The 20,286-nt window shown below is 34.5% G+C and overlaps 2 protein-coding genes across 15 annotated transcripts in view; one reads left to right on the top strand and one right to left on the bottom strand.

The window, feature by feature from the left end:
• Positions 1 to 10,828, bottom strand: part of LOC106069732 (RUN and FYVE domain-containing protein 2-like) — a 112,343-nt gene extending 101,515 nt beyond the window's left edge. For 2 of the 14 annotated variants that reach the window (XM_056020179.1, XM_056020190.1), the window contains exons 1-2: positions 2,350 to 2,638; positions 969 to 1,202 (exon numbers count right to left, since the gene is read on the bottom strand). In XM_056020179.1, the coding sequence (XP_055876154.1) occupies positions 969 to 1,104 (136 nt within the window). In that variant the 5' untranslated portion in view covers positions 1,105 to 1,202; positions 2,350 to 2,638. Of the gene's footprint in view, positions 1 to 968; positions 1,206 to 1,546; positions 1,642 to 2,304; positions 2,639 to 2,661; positions 2,870 to 2,988; positions 3,006 to 10,401 lie in introns of those variants that run through there. The other 12 variants (XM_056020187.1, XM_056020183.1, XM_056020186.1 and 9 more) reach the window with 12 other exon arrangements.
• A 146-nt stretch (positions 10,829 to 10,974) lies between these two features.
• On the top strand, positions 10,975 to 18,801 carry LOC106069734 (bifunctional methylenetetrahydrofolate dehydrogenase/cyclohydrolase, mitochondrial-like). The gene is made up of 7 exons (XM_013229463.2): positions 10,975 to 11,098; positions 11,746 to 12,148; positions 13,072 to 13,259; positions 14,353 to 14,628; positions 14,965 to 15,072; positions 15,694 to 15,909; positions 16,702 to 18,801. The coding sequence occupies exons 2-7, from the start codon at positions 11,784 to 11,786 to the stop codon at positions 16,848 to 16,850; spliced, it is 1,302 nt and encodes a 433-aa protein (XP_013084917.2). The 5' UTR covers positions 10,975 to 11,098; positions 11,746 to 11,783; the 3' UTR covers positions 16,851 to 18,801.
• Positions 18,802 to 20,286: the final 1,485 nt, after the last annotated feature.

Here is a 20,286-nt window from a genome sequence, read left to right as displayed (position 1 = left end):
AAATCTATAGATATAATCTATTGCTCTATTCAAATTTTATTTTCATAAATATTAGCTGTTTATATATAGAGATAAATAATTTGTGGCATTTTATGTGTCCTAGAGACAATCTTTTCCATTTGCAAGTTCTCATGTGACTAAAGAGACCAATCCTACACACTCTTACATATTTAAGCGAATTGGGAAACCTAACTATATAGTAATAGAAATAACTAAAAAACTGGGGGAAAAATAACACAAGTATATTCAATTAAAATAGGAGAATCTGAAGTAGGTGTTTAATTCTTAAAATATTCTAATCCCATCAACAGCCTAATTGAGGCCCCTTTACATTAAACTATATTAATAAAGTAATGTTTTAACTGTAAACATTGAACATCTAGTATTCTAACTATTCAATTTGTCTCTAAATTCTAGGCTAGCATTTGGCAGCCTGAGGTGTGGTGGATGAGCGGTAAAGAACTTGGCTTCTGAACCGTGGTTCTGGGTTTGAATAAAATAAATAAATAAATCACACACAACTTCCACTTTGTAGACACTGCGCCCACTCTTATGAAACTGTAAACCATATCTTTTTTGAATGCCCCTTCCTAATTCACCTTAGGCAGACCCTACTACCACTCCAGCCCAACATAACCAACACTCTGTACGGCAGTGCTAAACAACTGAAAAGAACAGTACACTATTTTTTCTTGGCACAGTCTGTAAAAGAGCTGACAGCTCAGCAGCAAAAAGCTGGCTAGAAGAAGAAATTTCGGTTCAGAAGACTAAAAAAAGAGTGGAAGTAGAGATACAAGTAGAAACTCCCTCAGGCTTACAAATACAAAGAATATGACACTAACTATGAACTTCTTGGAACTTTCTTAGCTGTCCCTTAACAATATTTTCAAGTTGTTTTTTTTCTCATTCACATAGCAACATAAACTAACGGCATATTTGAAAACATCAACTTTTGCTAGTCATCATACCATCACTCTGGTCATCAGGGTCCATCATATGGACATCTTCCATCTCAAGGTGTACATCTGCTAGCTCCTTCAGGCAGAGCCAGTCCCCATCAACAGACACCCGGAAGTTACACAGGTAAATGGTCTCCTCGGCCATTGGTGGAATAGTACAACTTCAAACTTTTTACAATCTTGTTTTATAAGTGTGGCTAAGACCAACAGATAATAGCTTTTTTTGGTCAAACGTCCTTTGTTCTGCTAAGAGAAGTTAATAAACTTAATTGAAATGTACAAACATTTTTTTCTATTGTTTTTTTTTACCATCAAGACTCAGCAGATTAAAGCCAATTGATAATTCATCAACATGTATACATCAGTATCAATCAACATGTATACACCAAGTATCAACATGTATACACCAAGTATCAATCAACATGAGAGAGACAATATACAAGCTGTTAATGGAAGTATTTTATTTTACACATAGGAGTCCTACAATAAATGGACTTTTAAATACCAATAATTTCTTATTTAACTCTATCATTAGAACTAAAAACTCCATTATCTTCTTACAATAAAAAACTAAGTAGTTATCTTACATCTAGTTTTGTTATAAGCTTTTTAAATAACTGAAATGTTCAATAAGTTGTAACTGGTATTCATTATAACATAGACTATAGATCTCTAGCCTCTGCCTATACAAAAGAGAATCACTAAGATTCAAACAATTTGAGTAGAAAATCAGTGTATCCAGAGTTACAACTGTAAAGTTTATAGCTAAGGTTGAGATAGAAAACCAGTGTATCCAGAGTCACCCATAAAGTGTGTAGTTAAGGCTGAGATAGCTTAACAGCCCTAATTCCATAAAGATGCTATGTTGATGTGTATACAAGCAAAGCAAGGAGAATATCAGATATAAGAAGACATCATCTAGAATAATCTAGATCAACATCACAAGAATAGCATCTAAATAGGCATCAACACAAGAGGACTTCAGCTAGCTCAGAATATGGGGACATCATCTAGATGTAGATCAAATCAAGAGGACATCCTCTAAACCAGATCAGTGTTATGGGGCTAAACCCCTAAGAAACCTTGTTAAAGAACAAGAAGGCTACAGACAACAAGAAAAAAAAAATGAGTATTAGAATCTATTGCTTCCAATAACATTCCAGTGGTAGGACTAAAACTGAAACACTTGAGACAAAGAATAGATCTATTATCTAGCTTTAGATATGGAAATAACAGTACATTCTAGGAATAAGAGAAATACTGTAAACGCTATATACTCGTTAAAACTACGAATCTGTCACATATAAACAGATGCTTTCCAATAACAACTTAGAACAACACTAACCAAAAGAATAGCGAGTTTATGTCCGTAACATTATTTTTCAATTACCGCTAAAAGTAACAAGATGTTCTTAGATTGAGATCGAACTACAATCTTAACTGGCCACAAATCTGAAGAGCCCACTTTTGCAGCAGACAAACATTATGATAAGTAAAACCTGACAAGACAAACGTCCACATTATCATAGGATGGGGTGTGCACAAGCCAGACACAACCAAAATCAAACAAGTAGCACTCAACAAGAAGCCATGGAAAGTGCAGGAATGAAGTCTGGCACTAATCCAGAAAAGCAGAAACTGAAACTAGCGAAGGAAAAAAAAAACAGATGAACGAATCAGAATGCGTTTGTAAGTTGATTACACAGGAAATACTCGCTGGATTTATTTGTAAGTTCTATCACTACAATGTACACACGTAAAGACGATACTGTTTTGAAATCGGTCCTATGATTACACAACACACAAGGAAACTGCCAAGATGAAACACACACACACACTTGTTCTACGGCAGGTTGGAATCGAGTCGCACGACACACAGACGGCATCGAAGGCTGAGTGAGCAGACACGGGGGTGGACGTATCGATCGGTTTGACTCAGGCACAAAGTGTCGGCACTGAATCTCTTCTGGTCGATCTGACCCTGCTCTCCTGTTAGCAATGAATAATAACAACAAAGATTGGCCAATACTCAGATTCGTTATTGTTGCTTTCGGTGGTTTTTATGCAACTGAGTTATTTCGTTAACATGCTAAAAAACAATCCTGGTAAATCTGATGGTAACAACAGCAAGCGTAGTAAGACGTTGGCAAACAAGTGTCATGGTAGCCGAGATCAATAACTGAGCCACACATCCCTAGTCCCTAAGCTCATTTGTGTGTGTGTGTGTTTTCCCCCCAAATTGATGCTAACAGCTCCTCTTAAAAGATAATTTTGTAGTCACACGAGTGGAAAACAGATCCCAATACAGGCATAAGAAAAAAAAAATCCCAATTCGTATGTTGAAAACTAATCAAAACTGATCCCAACATATGCGTGGAACCCCAATAAGTGCGATGAAAACGGATCCCAATCCACGTATTAGAAAGTCATTTTATCGTTGCTGACGGTTCCTTGTTTTGATTGAAATGTTTTGTAAATGTTTCAACCATGTATACGAATAAGAGGAGGTTGGCTTGTGATCGAGCGAAGTGGGTAACTTTATTTGGTAACGCCATCTGTCACAGCAACCCCGACAAGTAAACCCAAAGGTTCAGTGAGGATAAATAGTTCCAATTGTGCATGTGTGTGTTATAGAAATAATGAAAAGTTCACGACAGTAGGTTCACCCGATAACTATTTCTCGTGGAACCGAAAGAAATATTGAGAGAGAGAGAAAGAGAGAGAGAGAAAGAGAGAGAGAGAGAGATGTAATGAAATGGGACAAGATTTTAATGTTCTTTTCTTTTATTTCACAACTGACCACAAACAAAAAGTTCCTTATAAAACCTACTATATTGACTTGACCAAACAATATTTCATCGGGATGGGATTTACAACGTACCGGAACGTTACGTAATGACTACATAGGTGGGGTAATATTGTTACGATTTGTTACAAAGGAAAGGAGGGTCTGAAGTTTTGTTACGTAACAAAACAAAACGAACTATTCAACGGAAATAGAGGAACTTTTTAGATGAGTAACAGGTTTACTGTACTTTGACTTTCGCGGATCTGACTTTCGAGGGAGGGCTTTTTTTTTTAAATATCATGGGTTTTGGTCGGTCACGTGATGTTTCAGTACAGTATTGAAGAGAAAATGAATGCATCATTGAAACGCCGAAAGAAGTCGATACTTTTCCCAATCCTTTGTCTAGATATCATGATGAGAACTGTCATTTGGGAGGATGATAATTAATAAATAAGTCTTTTGTAAAATTCTTTTGATGTTACTCTACCGAGGTTGGGGGGGGGGTGATTTTTGTTATGATGTCACCATCACTGCAGGTTCGTTCTATGAAATGAATTTCAACATGTCATTGTACTGTGTCCAAGCTTAAAAGGACCTTTGATTTCCTTCAAATTTTCTGGTTATAAATTGTTTGTGTACTTTTAACCGTAAAGCATGCCATCAATTGTCTCCAGTGGACGTCCGTTCAATCCCTTCTCCTCTAAGCTTTCAGTTGGGTACGACCTGCTCGTCATCGTTTCCAGACTGTCAGGAATGGATGGTCCCCACAGAGATGTGCATAGATGTTATTGGCGAAGCAAAAAATCTGTCTTTCTATAGAACGCCCAGGCACTCCAGAGATTGCCTGAAATTTTCAGGCAAAGTACGAAATAACTGTTCCATTTCCTACTTTGCCTAGACCTTGAAAGTTTGCTATTTTATTACTACCTTAGTTTTTGGAAATAATATTTCTACTCGCCAACAATTTTGTCGTGATATGAAAAAAGAGGAGCTCGTTTTAATTACGACATCTAGAGTGTGTTCTAGGAAAGATGAAAGTCAAGAATGATCTGTGATCAAGGTTAATACGACTACTAAGAGGGCCCACGTGACTGGATAGATCTATAAGCTGCTACATAGTTTCGCTGTGACAATCGGATCCAAAGAAATTTCAAGTCAAACAACTCTTCATTTTTATGTCGGGAATATTTGACACATATCTGGTCATCAAAGGACAGATTGCTGAAAGACCTTGTACACATATACAAAAACTTGACGCGTCTTGAAAGTGAATTTATAATCGACTCTGTACGCTATGTTAGAAAACAGAAATGATATTTAAAATAATTATAATAATGCGCTCCCTGGTCATGACTACATTCGTATAGGCTTGCGAGACTTGAACGCTGACAGCAGAACCAGAGAGAGGGATCCTAGTAATCGAATTCAGATGCTACAGAAAGATCCTAAGTATCACATTTAAAGACCACATCACAAACGAAGACATTAGAGACAGAGTTACTATAGCGATTGGACACCATGACCAGCTAACTAGTGTGAAAAAAAAATCGCAAACTAAAACTCTATGGCCATATTACAAGGTCTTCGGGGCTCGCAAAAACCATCAATCAGGGAACAGAAACAGGAAAAAGAAGAGGCAGACAGAGAAAACGATGGGAAAACAACGTAAAAAAATGGACGGGTCTGACATTCAAAGAGGTTCTAAGGCAATAGACAGAATGGAGAAAGACGGTCGACAAATCTTGTGTGATGCCTCAAAGGTCCAACAGACTAAAAAATAGATGAAGGTGATAATAAAGCTTTTTGTCATTTAAATTTTTGCTGTCAGGATGATCTAACTTAATCTAACTGACTTTAAATCTTATGAAGATAAAAAGAACAAATAAAGAACCCGCTAATTACTTTCTTCTTATAGGTGTCAGATAAGTGGGATAGTGTTCCCCCCCCCCCCCGATAAGATATTTAGTAAAATGTTTAAACAGTGAAAGATTTGGGAGAGCTACTAAAAGTACATACAGACTGAACATGCGGTGGAAGAAACTATTACTTTCTTTGACCTTTTAGACTTATGCATACATGATTTAAGAAAACCCAAAAGTCATGAATCCTGCAGTGATGTGCAGTAATAATTTAAGGGAGGCCACTGTGTATTTTATTTTGGAAAGAAAATTATTTAAGAAATGTTTGGATTGTATCCCTTCACCCAAGTTCTGAAACCATCCAAATAACGTTAGTTCAGAGATTCTCAAATTATGAGCGCTCCTCCCTCCCCCAGTCCATGTCACGTGATGAGGTGGAATCGAATGTTGATCTGTATTTTTATTTTGAGGGACAACAAATCTGTCGTATTTGCTCTCTGGTTTATAAATCTTGATCTGTGTATGTTAAGTTAAAAAAAAAAAAGGACTGAATTAAGAAAATGTCATTACATCTTCGCGTATGCAATATTTAGTCAACACATTATCTTTCAGAAGTCATTACAAAACCTTTCCGCCTGCGCTATTCTACCCATTTTCTCTCTCAAACAGCAGCACTATCCTTCTGTTGCCACAGAGTGATGAATACCAACACATGTTTAATTAGTAAATTAAATTGATTAATTGGTGAAGCACTTTTTGGGGGGAGGGAATGATTCTCAACATTTTGGAGATCGATTAGATTTAAAACCATTTGTTACAAGTTAATTTAGTTTACTTATTTAAGATAACTTAACACACATATTTTTATTTTGATATATAACTGAATAATAGAAAATTAAGTTCCTTGTATCTTCAGATAAACCCACAGGTCCATAAATAGGATGACTAGAAGAATATAAGACTTGAGGATGTTGCTATAATTGAGCTGGTGGCATGTGTAGGGATGGCTGTAAATGAGTAAGCCCACACATGTAACGAGGCAAATGAAGTATAGGTGATCAAGCGTGATGAGTGAATAGATTTGTAAATAGCCTTGGATATGTCATGGTGACTTTCTGAATAGGCCCATTTTGTGTTTCTTTATAAGGAGTTACATTGTAATAGGTACTTCAGAACAGTTCAGTAATGGTACTGTCACTATTGTCAGTGTTTCTGATACCATTGTACAGTGCTAATTTTTTATTTAGTCAAGCAGCTTTAATTCATCTTGTCAAGTCCTCACACTTGGAAATGGCTTAACAATAGAACAATATAATTTTTATAATTCAACATGTGTCTATTATCTCTTTCCACCTTTTCCGATTAAAAAAAAAAGCAAAGTTATCAATAAATTTTTAAAAAAGTTTAAAGACCAAAATGATAAAATAACTACACAGTGAAAGGTACAATCAAGTCTAACTGTGTGTCATGGCAAATGTATAATATAAGAAAAGAAGAAATATTTTAATTTTAGTATAAATTAGTAAATTTAGTATAAATCCAAACACAAAACAAAGTCGCCTTTATAGTTGCACCTAATTTAGAAATTATACAATTCTTTTTCATGATTTAGGTGAATATTCTATAATATCAGCTTCAATCATTCTCATTTAACTATTGCATTTAACATGAACTTCAATTTAAATCTTTCAAAAATTGTTTATAAGTATATATATATATATATAAATGATCAATCTAATCTTGGCACCTTTTATGCCAAAAGCGGATTCTGAAAATAAGGTAGCAAGATAAAATCATTATTGAGCAAAAATAGCACAGTATAGGCCCATGTGGAAGCACAAAGGATCAAAGATGGTAGATATGATGAAAACATCAGAAGTTGGAAAAAGGTTAAAAACGCTGCAGTGACTGGCGATTATAAAAACCAAACATGTGACTGTGGATGTGATTGGCCTCTTTTACCGATGAGAAGTTGAAAAGGATTAGAAGGGAAAAGATAGTCTCGAGATGAATAAATTCACAGACAGTTATGTCTGATCACTTTCTACAAATCAAAGTATATTAGACTTGTTTCTACTCTTAAAGACTAAGACTTAGATCTTTATACTAAGTCTTAGATCTATATTATATAGATATCTAGATCTAGAATCTAGACTAGGGCTAGGACCCTATAGGTATAAATTAAATAAATATATTTAGACATGTCTACAATGTCTAAATCTAGATGTAGATTTTGAATTATATTATATATATATATATATTGATATCGCACTCCTTGAAGGAGCTCCCGAGAGTGTCTATATAGCGCTTGTATTGACCTACCTGGGAGTGCTTTCCTGCACACAACTCCCCATACAGAAGTCGTTTGGGAAGGTGATTGTCTGGCATGCAGACTACATATATATATCCTGTCCATCAAAGTTGGGAATTTTTTACTGTCGCATGTTGGACAATTTTAAAATTTCTGTGTCTGGTATGTGATCAGACTAACGCACCTTATGGATACTCCTTATACAGCGTAGGTGGAATGAATTTAACTTTTTGATGTGGCAGGAATATAAGGTCCGGGACTCCTGATGCAAATTTTGTGGATATGCTGAGTCCTCTCCGTTGCCACACTTGTCCTTGAAGTCTGCCAAAAGCAGCATTGGCATGCTCAACACAGAAGTCTACCTCATCATCTAGGTTGGTGTCCTTGCCTTGAGTCTTTGAGCGTTGAATAAACTTGCATCAGCGCGATATCATATACCAACAAAGCAATAAACATTATGCTGAAAAGCATTGAAGCCATCATACAGCCCTTCTTCATGCCATTTGAGACAGGAAAAGTCTTCTAGAATTAGTCTCTGTTGTCTTGGACTCTTGCTTGCATGTCATGATGGAATTGGCGTACCATAGTTATGAATTGATACGGGCAGCCGAATTTGGACATGATTTGCCAAAGGCCTTCACGACTGACATCAAAAGCTTTAGTCAAATCTATGAATACATTAATAGAGATGTGAATTTTGCTCTCTCCATTTCTCTTGGAGTTGGTGGACTGCAAAGATCATGTCAACCGTGCCTCTACTCTGTCTGAAGCTACATTGACTCTGTGGAAGTAGGCATGTTTCTAGGTGGTGTTGTAGTCTGTTTAATAGCACCCTAGCCAGAATCTTGCCAGCAATACATAGGAGGGATATGCTATGATGGTTATAGCAAAACTGCCTACTTCCCTTTCTGTTGTAGAGATGAATGATGGAGACATCTCCTTTTTATATAGATCTAGATCCTAGAATGTAGATCTAACACTACTAACAGCTATTCTATTGAGTATTGTCTCTAAACTAAAGGTCTAAAGTAAATAAAAATAAAACTGACAAAGGATGAAAAGTCTGAAAACACAACATTCATTGACTTTGACAGTGACACTGTCAACACAACACTCAACAGTGAATCGAGTTAACAATAACACTATTGACACTATTAACACTATAAATCAAGATTTAGACCTAGTTTAGATCTAGAGTCTAGATCTAACTGTATTCTAACACTACTAATACTCCGTAGGTACTTTGACATCCTTACTCTACTGACCTATAAACTGCTAGACTAGCTGCTATATATAGTTTTGAAACAGCATGGCTCGACTTCCAAACCCATGGTGTTTGTTGATTGATTGTTGTTTTTACATTTGCTTCATTTTTTAAAAACCCTTGATAATCTTAAAGGAGGATTCCTAAGCCTTTGAATGATACCACATTGTCAACAAATAAAAGTCATGTTTATTTAGAAAATGTACAGTAAAGTCATAGGTAAGAATGATTTTGCATTTACTATAATTTTTAAGCAAGCTTGGTATTTTTGTATTTAGACCTAGATTTATGCTTAAAGTTTGTTATTTTATTATTTTTTTAATGAAATTTTGTCCTCCAAAATAAAAAAAACTTACCCTAACATGCTGTTATCAGTTATAAATGATGCCAAATTAGGCAATTGTTTGAAATTGGAAAAAATATTTAACTTTCTACCATACAGTCTATGACTATAGTATTAAAATCAATATTTCTATTATAGAGTAGTGTTAGAAATCTTTTTTTCTATACTTAGTACACAAAATATAAAAGGAAATCATCTTATTAAGGCAAGTTTGGGCTCATCCTGATGATGTTAAATGAAGTCACTCCATGATGAAGTGACATGTGGCGCCAGACATTAGTAAATCTCGTGGATAATATGAAGTATAAATTATTTATGCATTGTTTAACAGCTTATCTTTGATCAACCTATTGGAGAGAATGCTATCAAGGTGTTATTTTACATTATATTTATAAATATTATAAAGCTGAGGAAGTTTCTACCAAACGGCATTCTAGAAAAAGGATCGAAGTCAATTTACAATCAATTGAATTAGCTGTGAATGAATGTTAGCTGCATATGAAATGAAACATTCAAATTAAAAATCATATAATGAGGTAGCTGTGTTCCAAATTTCAAGCTTCTAGATCTATCTATTATGGTTATAAAGTTATGATGAGATAAAGACGAAAACTCATTTTTTCGATCACAGTTTTTTCAACATTTTCTACCTAGTCAATTTTTCTACACATAAAACGGCATAACTTTGCTCCTATATAACATAGAAAGATAAATTTGGTATCATTGTAAACCTCTCAGCAAGCTCTACATAACTAGATAGTTTCTGTTGTTATATATTTATTTTGACATTTTTGTCAAACTAACAGTCACGGTGGTACAGGACAGCAAAGTTGAAAGTGTCGACAGTGAAAAAAAAAAAAAAAGTCTTTTTACTTACGTCCCATCTTGTAACGAGAAGGAAATCTTTCTTTCTTATTTAGTGTTAATCCATCATCTTTAACTGTTAGAGATCCAGCCCAAGCCGTATCCTCTAAATTTTTTCGGCTGACTTCAGAAAGTTCCTCGTAAAGCGATTTTTGAATTTCAATATTTTGAACGTCGGGTGCAGCCATCTTGACACAACAAACCTCCCTTTTTCTGGGTCAAAGGTCAATCGTCAGTACAATAACAACATTCAACTCATCATTTTTTTTTTACCTGAAAAGTTATTAATTAATGTAGAATTGTTTTTATTTAAATAATGTCAAATCCAAAATAATCACATTTGTGGAAAGTATAGATCTATAGAATCTTCTAGATCTTTAGGGCGGACATATCTAGATATAGATTTTTACTAGTTCAAAAGATTTTAAATTTAAATGAACTTATTCAGTTACTGGCAGGTAAAGAAAAACACACTGCTGTAATCTCCTCAAAAAAAGTTACATTAGAATGCTTTGACCTTTAATGTGTGTATACTGTAACTGTAAAACTAGATCTAGATATAGATCTATATAAATACATATATATACTTACATAGTCATAATCATTATATAAATCTCTAGTAGCTAGATCTAGAATAGAATATGTGCTAGATTTTGTGTTACAAAATGCAAATCTTAAATTATTCATTCTGAGACTATCTGACTATCTCAGTATCATTATCTGGATATATAATATATAGTATAGATCTAGATCTAGCTAGATTCTAGATCTATAGATCTATTTAATCTATTACTATTTTTTAGGGCTTATATTTTAGGGTTATTACTAGACATCATTACTATTAGTTATTAGTAAATCATTTTTAATCATAGACTAGTAAATGATAATAAATAATAGTGTATATTACATATCAGATATTATATTACTAGATCTAGATCTATTTATTATAATAATTATATTATAGATCTACTAGATCTATCTATAATATGTAAATGTAGAAAATAGATTACATGTATTACTAAAAATACTAGATCTAGATCTAGCTAGTATTAGACTAGATCTAGATCTATATGATAATAACTTATTGTATAGCCGCTACTATAGCCCCTCCTTTATTACAATACTATTAATAATTAGATCTTAGATATAATCTATATTAGTATAGACACTAGAATTACTTATAAGGGCTTATTAGGGCCTATTATAGATTCTAGACTATGATTTAGTAGATCTATAATAAGTAATAATAGTATCAAAGTATACTTTCACTTTTAGAGTAAAAGTAAAATGGTACACTAAATCAGTAAATGATAGTAAGTGAGAGAGAGAGATCTAGGCCTAGATCTGTATCTTCTAGATCTCGATCCTTAATGACTAGACTATAACATTACAAGAATGCATTCAACTATGTTGTGCATTAGATCAATTCGCTATCATACCAACAAAATTCATGGGCTTGGACTTATAGATCTAGTTCATTATGGTCTGCCCATTAATCTTACCACTTACACATTATGTAAATTACCTTTGTTACAAATGAATCGTCAACTGCACAGTCTGCATTGTAACTATTTACAATGTACAATCAAATTGAAAACTGTGCCATTGGAACTGAAAAACAAAGGCTTACTAAGACAGAACCCTGGAAAAAACTTCATTTTTTTTGCTACAAGAAACACTCATGATCAAAGTGCATTAACAAGTATTAAATCTCATACAGGCAGTGAAAATCTAAAATATTTCATAAAGCCTGAATTATCGTAAGTTATTTTAAAATAGTATCTAAACTGGGTGTTTCATTTAAATGGGCTTTGTGGTTGAAACTCAAAATTTGGAGTTAATGTAAAATTCATTACCTTCTATTTCAATGAGACTTGATAACTATTTTAAAGTCATTTAGCATTTAAATTACTAAATCTACATTAGCAGTACTATTATTTTTGGCATCCATCAGTATTGAACCACCTTTAAATTGATGACTGTGATATGTGCTCTGGAGTGTCATCCCAATGGTCCCTAGTTTGAACCCTAGTAGCCATCATCCCCTACTGTCCTATAGATTATAGAAGATTTGGTCCAGAACATAAGGATCTTCATTTTTAAATGAACGTCCGATATGATAAAGCAAACAAAACAACTACCATGTCTGTGAGTCCCACAATGTATATAATCACTGTGTAGTCTGATTTAGGATTAGCAGAGTCTGATGCAGTGTTGAGGTTAAGATAAAACTACCACTTTTAAACCTTGTGATAAGATTTCTATGGCCTTGGGTTAACGAAGGTGTTACTTGGAAAGCACGATGACCAAAGGAATTTATTTACCCAATGTCTGTCAGAGTTGGGTGGACTCAGAGGCATCCTAAAAATCTTGAAGTTTAAATTCCCAGTCTTCAGTGGGATACATCTCAATGAAAGTATTTTGCAAGATTCTTTGTGAATGGTTTTCTATATTTCTGTCTGTTTTTCTGGTTGAGATTGTATCTGTATATAATATAATATATTTTAATGGGCAAACTGCACATTAAAAGTTATCCTAAGTTTTTGTAATATAAATGTATTTCTTATTTTCTTAAAATGAATTTGATTTCACTGCTTTCTTTGTTAGTTCAATGTTTCAGATTTCTTTTTTTTTTTGGAAAGATCATCATTATTAATTGACTATTTACATGATTGATTTCCAGACTTTCTAAGGCTGCTGTGATTGATGGTAAAGCAATAGCGCAAGTCATAAAAGATGAAATAAAAACAGAAGTTTCATCACTTGTTGCTGATGGTAAAAGAGCACCTCACCTCTCTGTTCTCCTTGTAGGAAACAATCCAGCCAGCATCATATATGTCAGAAACAAAGCTCTGGCTGCACAGTACACTGGTAACATCTTGTCTTTATTTGTTCTCAGTGACAATTTGATAATCATTATGCTAGTCTAAAACAATATTTTTAAAGAGAGTTCTTTAAAGTATTTCTGTGTGATCTCATCACTGTCTAACATGGGGTTATAAAATAAAACAACTATTCTATTTTATCTTTCAAATATTTCTAAATCCCTACTAGACTATCAGTTTGTATTCAAGATATACCTCACCCATCAAGAGCAAGAATATCGTTTTTAAAAAAGGTTAAAATTTATTTGTAAATAGCATATATATATAATTACACACACCTAATTTATGCATCTAAATATAGTCAGTACTGTTGTAGATGCAAAATGCATATTATTCTTTCAAGCATTCATGTACACACTAAACCCAAGTATAAGCTTAAAACGGTAGTTCAGAAGTGTCGAGCTTAAGAGATGACATTTCTATTTCTATAATTGGCTCTATTTTTTCAAAGTATTAGTATCTATCTTCACCTTCGCCTATTCTTTAGTCCATTGGACAATTGGGGCACCATACAAGATCTGTTGACTTTCTTTATTCCTCTGTCTTTTGCCTTGGATCTATTGTTTTATGCTGTGTTCCCATCACTTTTTCTGTCTGCCTTTTCTTCTTTTTCCTTCGATTTTTCCCTGTTGGTCATCTTAATGAGCCCTGAAGACCTTGTGATATGGCCATAGAGTTTTAGTTTGCATTTTTGACAGTTTTTAGCAGGTCATCATGGGATCCAATCACTGTATTAATCCTGTTTCTAATCTCTTCGTTAGTGATGCAGTCTTTGTACATGATACCTAGGATCTTTCTGTAGTATCTCAGTTCCATTGCTAGGATTCTCATCTCTAGTTCTGCAGTCAGCGTCCTAGATTCCCAAATATACGAATTTGTCAATGACCAGGGAGCACATCCCTCTGATTTGAGTGTAGAGGTTATGCCTTTGTCGTTCCAGTTTGTTTTGGCCAGTAGTTGGTTCCTTCATCTGAGACTATAGCTCAGAGGCAATAGGAAAAAATGATCATTTAACACTAAGCTTAGAAATATTGTCTTAAAAATATTTCACTTTTAACCACTCGTTTACTTTTCTTCAGGAATCTCTTGTGATATACTTCGCATACCAGAAAATGTGAGTGAAGGAGAAGTGCTGAAGGAAATAGAAGCTCTCAACAGACTGCCTGAGGTGGATGGAATACTGGTACAGCTTCCTCTGCCTCCAAACATGAGTGAAAGAACTGTCTGTGATGCTGTGCTGCCTGGCAAAGATGTGGATGGCTTTAATGTACTTAATGTTGGCAGATTCTGTGTCAACCAGGAAGCATTTATTCCTGCCACACCTTCTGGAGTTCTGGAAATCTTAAAGAGGTTAAGTATGTGTCCACTTATTTCTAAATGCTCTAGTCAAGAGTTATACATTGAACTTAATTTTCTATTTAAAAGTTGTTGATTTTTTACTTCTTAAAAGTAAAAAATCAAAAGATAATAGCCCTTTTTTTTCATTGACATTTTCACTATTTTTTTCATTTTTTTTTCAAAGACACTTTTTATTTGATCTTTGTTTATGTAAGATTCATTTCTTAAATATTTTATGAATTATTCTGACTTTTTTTTTTTTGCTTTACTTTGTTTATAAAGTTACATTCAAAAGTTTATTATAGCACAACAAAGCTGTTTTTAACTCTTTGGTCATCTGTCTCTCTTTAAAGACATTAACACATTGGGAAAGAATGCTGTTGTATGTGGTCGTTCTAAAAATGTTGGTCTTCCAATAGCTCTACATCTTCATGCAAGTCAGAATAAAGGCTCCACTATTGGTAAGGCAACAGATTAGCTAAACTTTCCTTTACTAGTCATAGCATTTTACATCTTGGTTGAGTATTGCTGTCAGCAAGCAGAGTGTATCCAAGGGATTAAACGCATAAGGCATTATTAAACATCAATTAAAATATTTCAACTTCATAAAATTAATTTGTAATTTTAAAGCCAGCCCTTCTATAATTGAAAAACTTTTCAACTGCTTTTGGAAGCATTTGTAGGTCATAGTGATGGCAGCGTGGGAAAGTGCTTGACCACTGAGCTAAAGATCTCCAGTTCCAGATTCAGTAGATGTTGGGATTTTTATTCTGCTCTTCAGAATGTCACACTTAACTAAATGGTTATACTTTTTGCAAAAGTGAAATGTCAATTTGCAGGCCCCATGACTCCCTCAGTAAGATTGTCTTGAGAAACACCTAAGCTCACCTGTGCATTATTTGCCACATAGATAGCTGGCCTTGAACAGAGCTTTACACACTTACAATAGAAACATTGAAGCTTTTAAACAACTTTTGTTAAAAATGTCTGAAATCATAGTTAAGTTGTTTTTTTTAACAGACTAAGCAAAATGTTCTCATTTATCCTTTCTTTGTTTCCTCTTTACTCGACATTGGTTTCAGGGGATGCTACTACAACTATATGTCACAGGAACACACCACCTGATCAACTTCGTCACTTTATAAAGTCAGCTGACATTCTGGTGACTGCCACTGGCATCCCTGGCCTAGTGACAGCAGACATGGTGAAAGATGGTGTGGTGGTCATTGATGTCGGCATCACTCGGATATTAGATAAGAACGGCAAAGCCAGACTTGTTGGTGATGTAGATTTTGCAGGTAACATATGTACAAAATTCTTTGCCTTTTCATCAATGGGTATAAATAATTGCCATCCAGGTTTTGTTTTAGTTGCTTTGAAACAGCAGAAAGATTGATTTCTCTTGGATGCATTCCTAGGCATTGCATTATATTAATATATAGGTATGGATGCTGCAGAGGGAATTCCTTAATTGATAGTCCAACTCTTAAGGGGCTCCACTCCTGATTTTCCTTGAGACTAAGTCCCGAGGCTTTTGCACCATGATAGATATCAGCCTTTACCTGTGCACAATCTATAAAAGAAAAGAAGCCAAAGTTATATTGCCTTGTGCTAACATTTCCCAAACTTCATCCCTTGCCATTTAGAGTAGCATTTTCAGCCATCATTTTGTTTCGCCATTCGATGGAATGCCTGTGGCTTAGACTCACATCTTTTTTATGAGTTCTTCAACCTCAATAAATAAGATACAGTTTAGATTTGTGCATGGCTTAGATTCAATAGAGTACAATACTTTATTTTTCCTTTTTTACCAAAGAGGCCTAGATATAGCAGATGTTTTTTTTTTTGCTTAATGTTTGGTTCATTGAAGTTTGAGATCTTCTAACTTTGCTTTGACTTCATCAATTCTTTCATTTCAATGCTACTCTTGCCTGTATAGCATAGAAACACAGACTTTTGTCTAAATTTTCTTGTCTATGTTTCTTAAGATCTAAATCTTAGCATGTTCTATTTAATTTTAGCATATTTATTCAGTTAACGTAATGTTAACGTTTTGTTTTGTTTTTTAAGTTTTTCTTTTTTTTTTCTAGGTGTTTCTAAGAAGGCTAGCTATATCACTCCTGTTCCAGGTGGAGTTGGCCCTGTTACTGTTGCTATGGTGATCAAAAACACTCTGGCAGCATACAAAAATGAACTGGATTATGGACCCTGGAATAAATCAGTTCTTCCTAGCAGATGATGTGTTCTCTGTACTTAATGTTTATTTGTATAAAAAAAAATCTTATATATACAATTAAAATAAAATTAATTTATTTATGAAAATTTAGATCAAAGGTCAAATCAAATGTTCAAAATGTGCATCCAAATGTTAATACACATTTTAATGAACTGTATTTATTTGGTTTCATTTCATAAAGGTTATTAATCTCATTGATTGAATCCCTATTTATTACCATTATGCTTTTAAGATTAGTAAATATAAATTATTTATGATGAAAAGTTCTTTGTCCTTTTAAAAAAAACATGATTAAAAAAAAATCACTCTTGATGATATTCATGACAGTGTTACTGTTTAATATAAATAGTTCGTCCATCGTAGTTCGATGATGACCTCTTTGTCATCCAGAGGGCTGAGGGCTTTGCACTGGGGTTTTATGTCTCCTCGTGTGGCCGGTGAGACCTATGTGAACCCAGAATGTTCGGCTGCACACTGTGCAGGTTATTCCAGCTGGAGCTGGTGTCATTGGCCTTGATTTTCTTTTCTGGCGCTTCTCTTTTCCATGATGCTCTGTCATGTGCCTCTGTCTCCCAGGTGGATGGGTTTATGCTGAACGCTTTCAGAGAAGCTTTGAGGGTGTCCCTGAAGCGTTTTCTTTGACCACCTTGCGAGCACTTTCCTTCGCTTGATTGGTCATACAAGAGTCATTTAGGGATGCTGGGGTCTTCCATTCTGCAGACATGTCCTGCCCATTGCAGCTGGGACTGCATGAGGATTGTGTGGATGCTTTGCAGACCAGCTCTTCGAAGGACTTCAGTATCTGGTATTTTGTCTTGCCATTTGACATTCAGTGTTTTTCTTAGACATGTCATGTGGAAGAGGTTCAGTTCCTTTGCATTTTTTTCTGTATACTGTCCACGTTTCTGAGGCATAGAGCAATGTAGGGAGGATAACAGCTTGATAGATTCGTAAGCTTTGTGTTTGTGGTGTCCAGACAAACTGTTTCATACACATCATAACAATGTAGCTAGATCAACTTTTGCTTGTAATATTCAAAACACTTGGATTAATGCACTCTCAAATCACTAAATGGTTCTATCATTATGATTGTTTGAAAAAAATATATATATTTGAACCTGTTGCTGTCATCTGAAAAATAAAAAAGGTTACGGAATTGCCGATGTTTTTATGATATGTATACAGACAGAAAACTGGCAAATTGTTTTATTTCATGAATCCATCATTGTAGATATTGTATAGGAGATAAATGTTTTTTTTAAATGTTAATTTCTCTGATCATTGTGTGTGTTTGGTATCTATTGCACTTACATCCCACCATACACACAAAAATAATTCATCTTTAACCTTTAATTGTTGTGTAGCTAAAATTGCCCATTTCAATTAATGGATAAAATAACGGAATAGTCATTAGGTCATTCCAATCCATAAGAATGACTGACCACATTTATTGGCTAACAGTGACTCTTTTTTTTCCCCATAATTTATTTTATTTCAAAATATTTTAAGAAAGTGTGTCTCTTATAAGTAAACTTTTTCAAGTAAATGAATTGTTGGCTCATTTTGTGTAGAGAAATGTTTATTAACAAATCAATTAACACAGTTGTGTTTTATTTAAAATATTCAGACCATGCAGATGATGTAAAGATTATCTGTTTCTGTGCCCACAGTTAATGAGGGTCTCATGTGGCCAGCAAAAAGACCAACCGCCTTAATTTTTCCCCAACAAATCAGGTGCCCATTAGAGCTGAGTGGACTCATAGGCGCACTAAAAATCACAGTCTTCACCAGGATTTAAACTCAGTACTCCCTGTTTGAATGCAAAGCGCTTTACCACTCATCCACTTCGCCTGCAATGTTTAATTGGTTATACAATAATTGTTGATCTAGACAATGTTGTTTTTGTTAAAATAAATAAAATTACATTACATTTTTTTTTTGTTTTTAATGACTATTATCTTTGTTTGTTTTTATTTATGAAATAATAAAAGAAGCATCCTCCTAAATCTAACCAGCATTCAGATAGAACACATACGTTTAGGCATTCCTAAATGCACAATGAGATCAAGACTTTTTTTTTTAGCTCAATGTATTATTTCATCCAAATCTGTATAGGATGAAGCCCAGACCAAAGTAAATATTCTGTCAACATTTTTGTAACATGGAAAATTTGCTGTGAATAGTAACCAAGTGTAATTATTTAGCATTGTTCAAAGTCTTAACTACATTTTTGTTACAAAAGGATCATTTTTGTTTTGGAACTCTAGTGTTTCAACCTAATTCACAAGTTTGATTCTACTTTGAGGTCACTAAGCTATCAGAGACTGCAGAGCTGTTCAAACTATTTTGGCCAATCATTACACAGTCAATTTCACTGAGCCCAGCAGGGCATGTTTATTGTATTTTTTCTGCTGTTGTTCACCACTGTAGCAGTAAATCTTTTGGGGGATAGTACCACTTGTTGAAAACTAGTCAACAGAAGTAACACTGTTAATATTTTACTAATTAAACTTTAATTATTTTAAAAAATTGCTTTAAAAAAAAAACGGGAGATGTTAAAATGTAACTGGCAATTCATCTGCTCGATTCATCTTTCCTCTAAACAGAGAGAACAGTGTGTATTTGTCATGATGTGTGTGTGTGATTACTTGGTAGAATGTCGCTGAAGTATGGATGACTTCATACATTGATTTGACATCTCATTGCAGACGCAGACTTCCGATTTGTGTCGCGCCTTTCCTTGCTAATAGTTTTCGTTGTACTTGAGATTCGTTCGGGCAGTCTTCATTGTCTTCTTTACATTTGCTGTTGCACATGATGGCTGGAGCTGATACAAAACGTTAAACCCACACACAGATAGGAAATGCACAACCTTCCTTGAGACAAACTATAATTCGAATTGAAGAAATGACTGGGAAATGCTGAGAAGTTGCCAGGTGTGACACGACAAACTGGCAAGCGAATGGTATGACATCGTTTCTCGATTTGTCTGTCTCTAACAGATGGGGAGAATACATTGTAAACAATTTAAACTATGCTCCATTTGTTTCGATTTGTCTGTCTCTAACAGATGGGGAGAATACATTGTAAACAATTTAAACTATGCTCCATTTGTTTCGATTTGTCTGTCTCTAACAGATGGGGAGAATACATTGTAAACAATTTAAACTATGCTCCATTTGTTTCGATTTGTCTGTCTCTAACAGATGGGGAGAATACATTGTAAACAATTGAAACTATGCTCCATTTGTTGGGTGTTCCTATCCTCTAGAGATGAACTGTGATGGATGAGAAGACAGAGAGGAATAACGGAAAGAGTGAGACATTGGTTTGCGAAAACTAAAGAACTACTTCACGTAGCTTGAGGTACCTCCAGTCTAAGTAGAGTTTGAAAAGGAATGAATGAACTAGTAAGAGACTTCTTGAGGTAACAGCCATT

Source organism: Biomphalaria glabrata, chromosome 2 (assembly GCF_947242115.1).
Source record: "Biomphalaria glabrata chromosome 2, xgBioGlab47.1, whole genome shotgun sequence".
Taxonomy (NCBI): domain Eukaryota; kingdom Metazoa; phylum Mollusca; class Gastropoda; family Planorbidae; genus Biomphalaria; species Biomphalaria glabrata.
This window is presented reverse-complemented; position numbering and strand designations above follow the sequence as displayed.

Bases quoted from the DNA above. Each gene is read 5' to 3' on its own strand.
- LOC106069734 (XM_013229463.2), top strand. From the start codon at position 11,784: ATGCATTCAACTATGTTGTGCATTAGATCAATTCGCTATCATACCAAC. The intron at 12,149-13,071 runs GTAAGTTATTTT...ATTGATTTCCAG, and splicing joins TTCATAAAGCCTGAATTATC to ACTTTCTAAGGCTGCTGTGA. The intron at 15,073-15,693 runs GTAAGGCAACAG...CATTGGTTTCAG, and splicing joins GAATAAAGGCTCCACTATTG to GGGATGCTACTACAACTATA.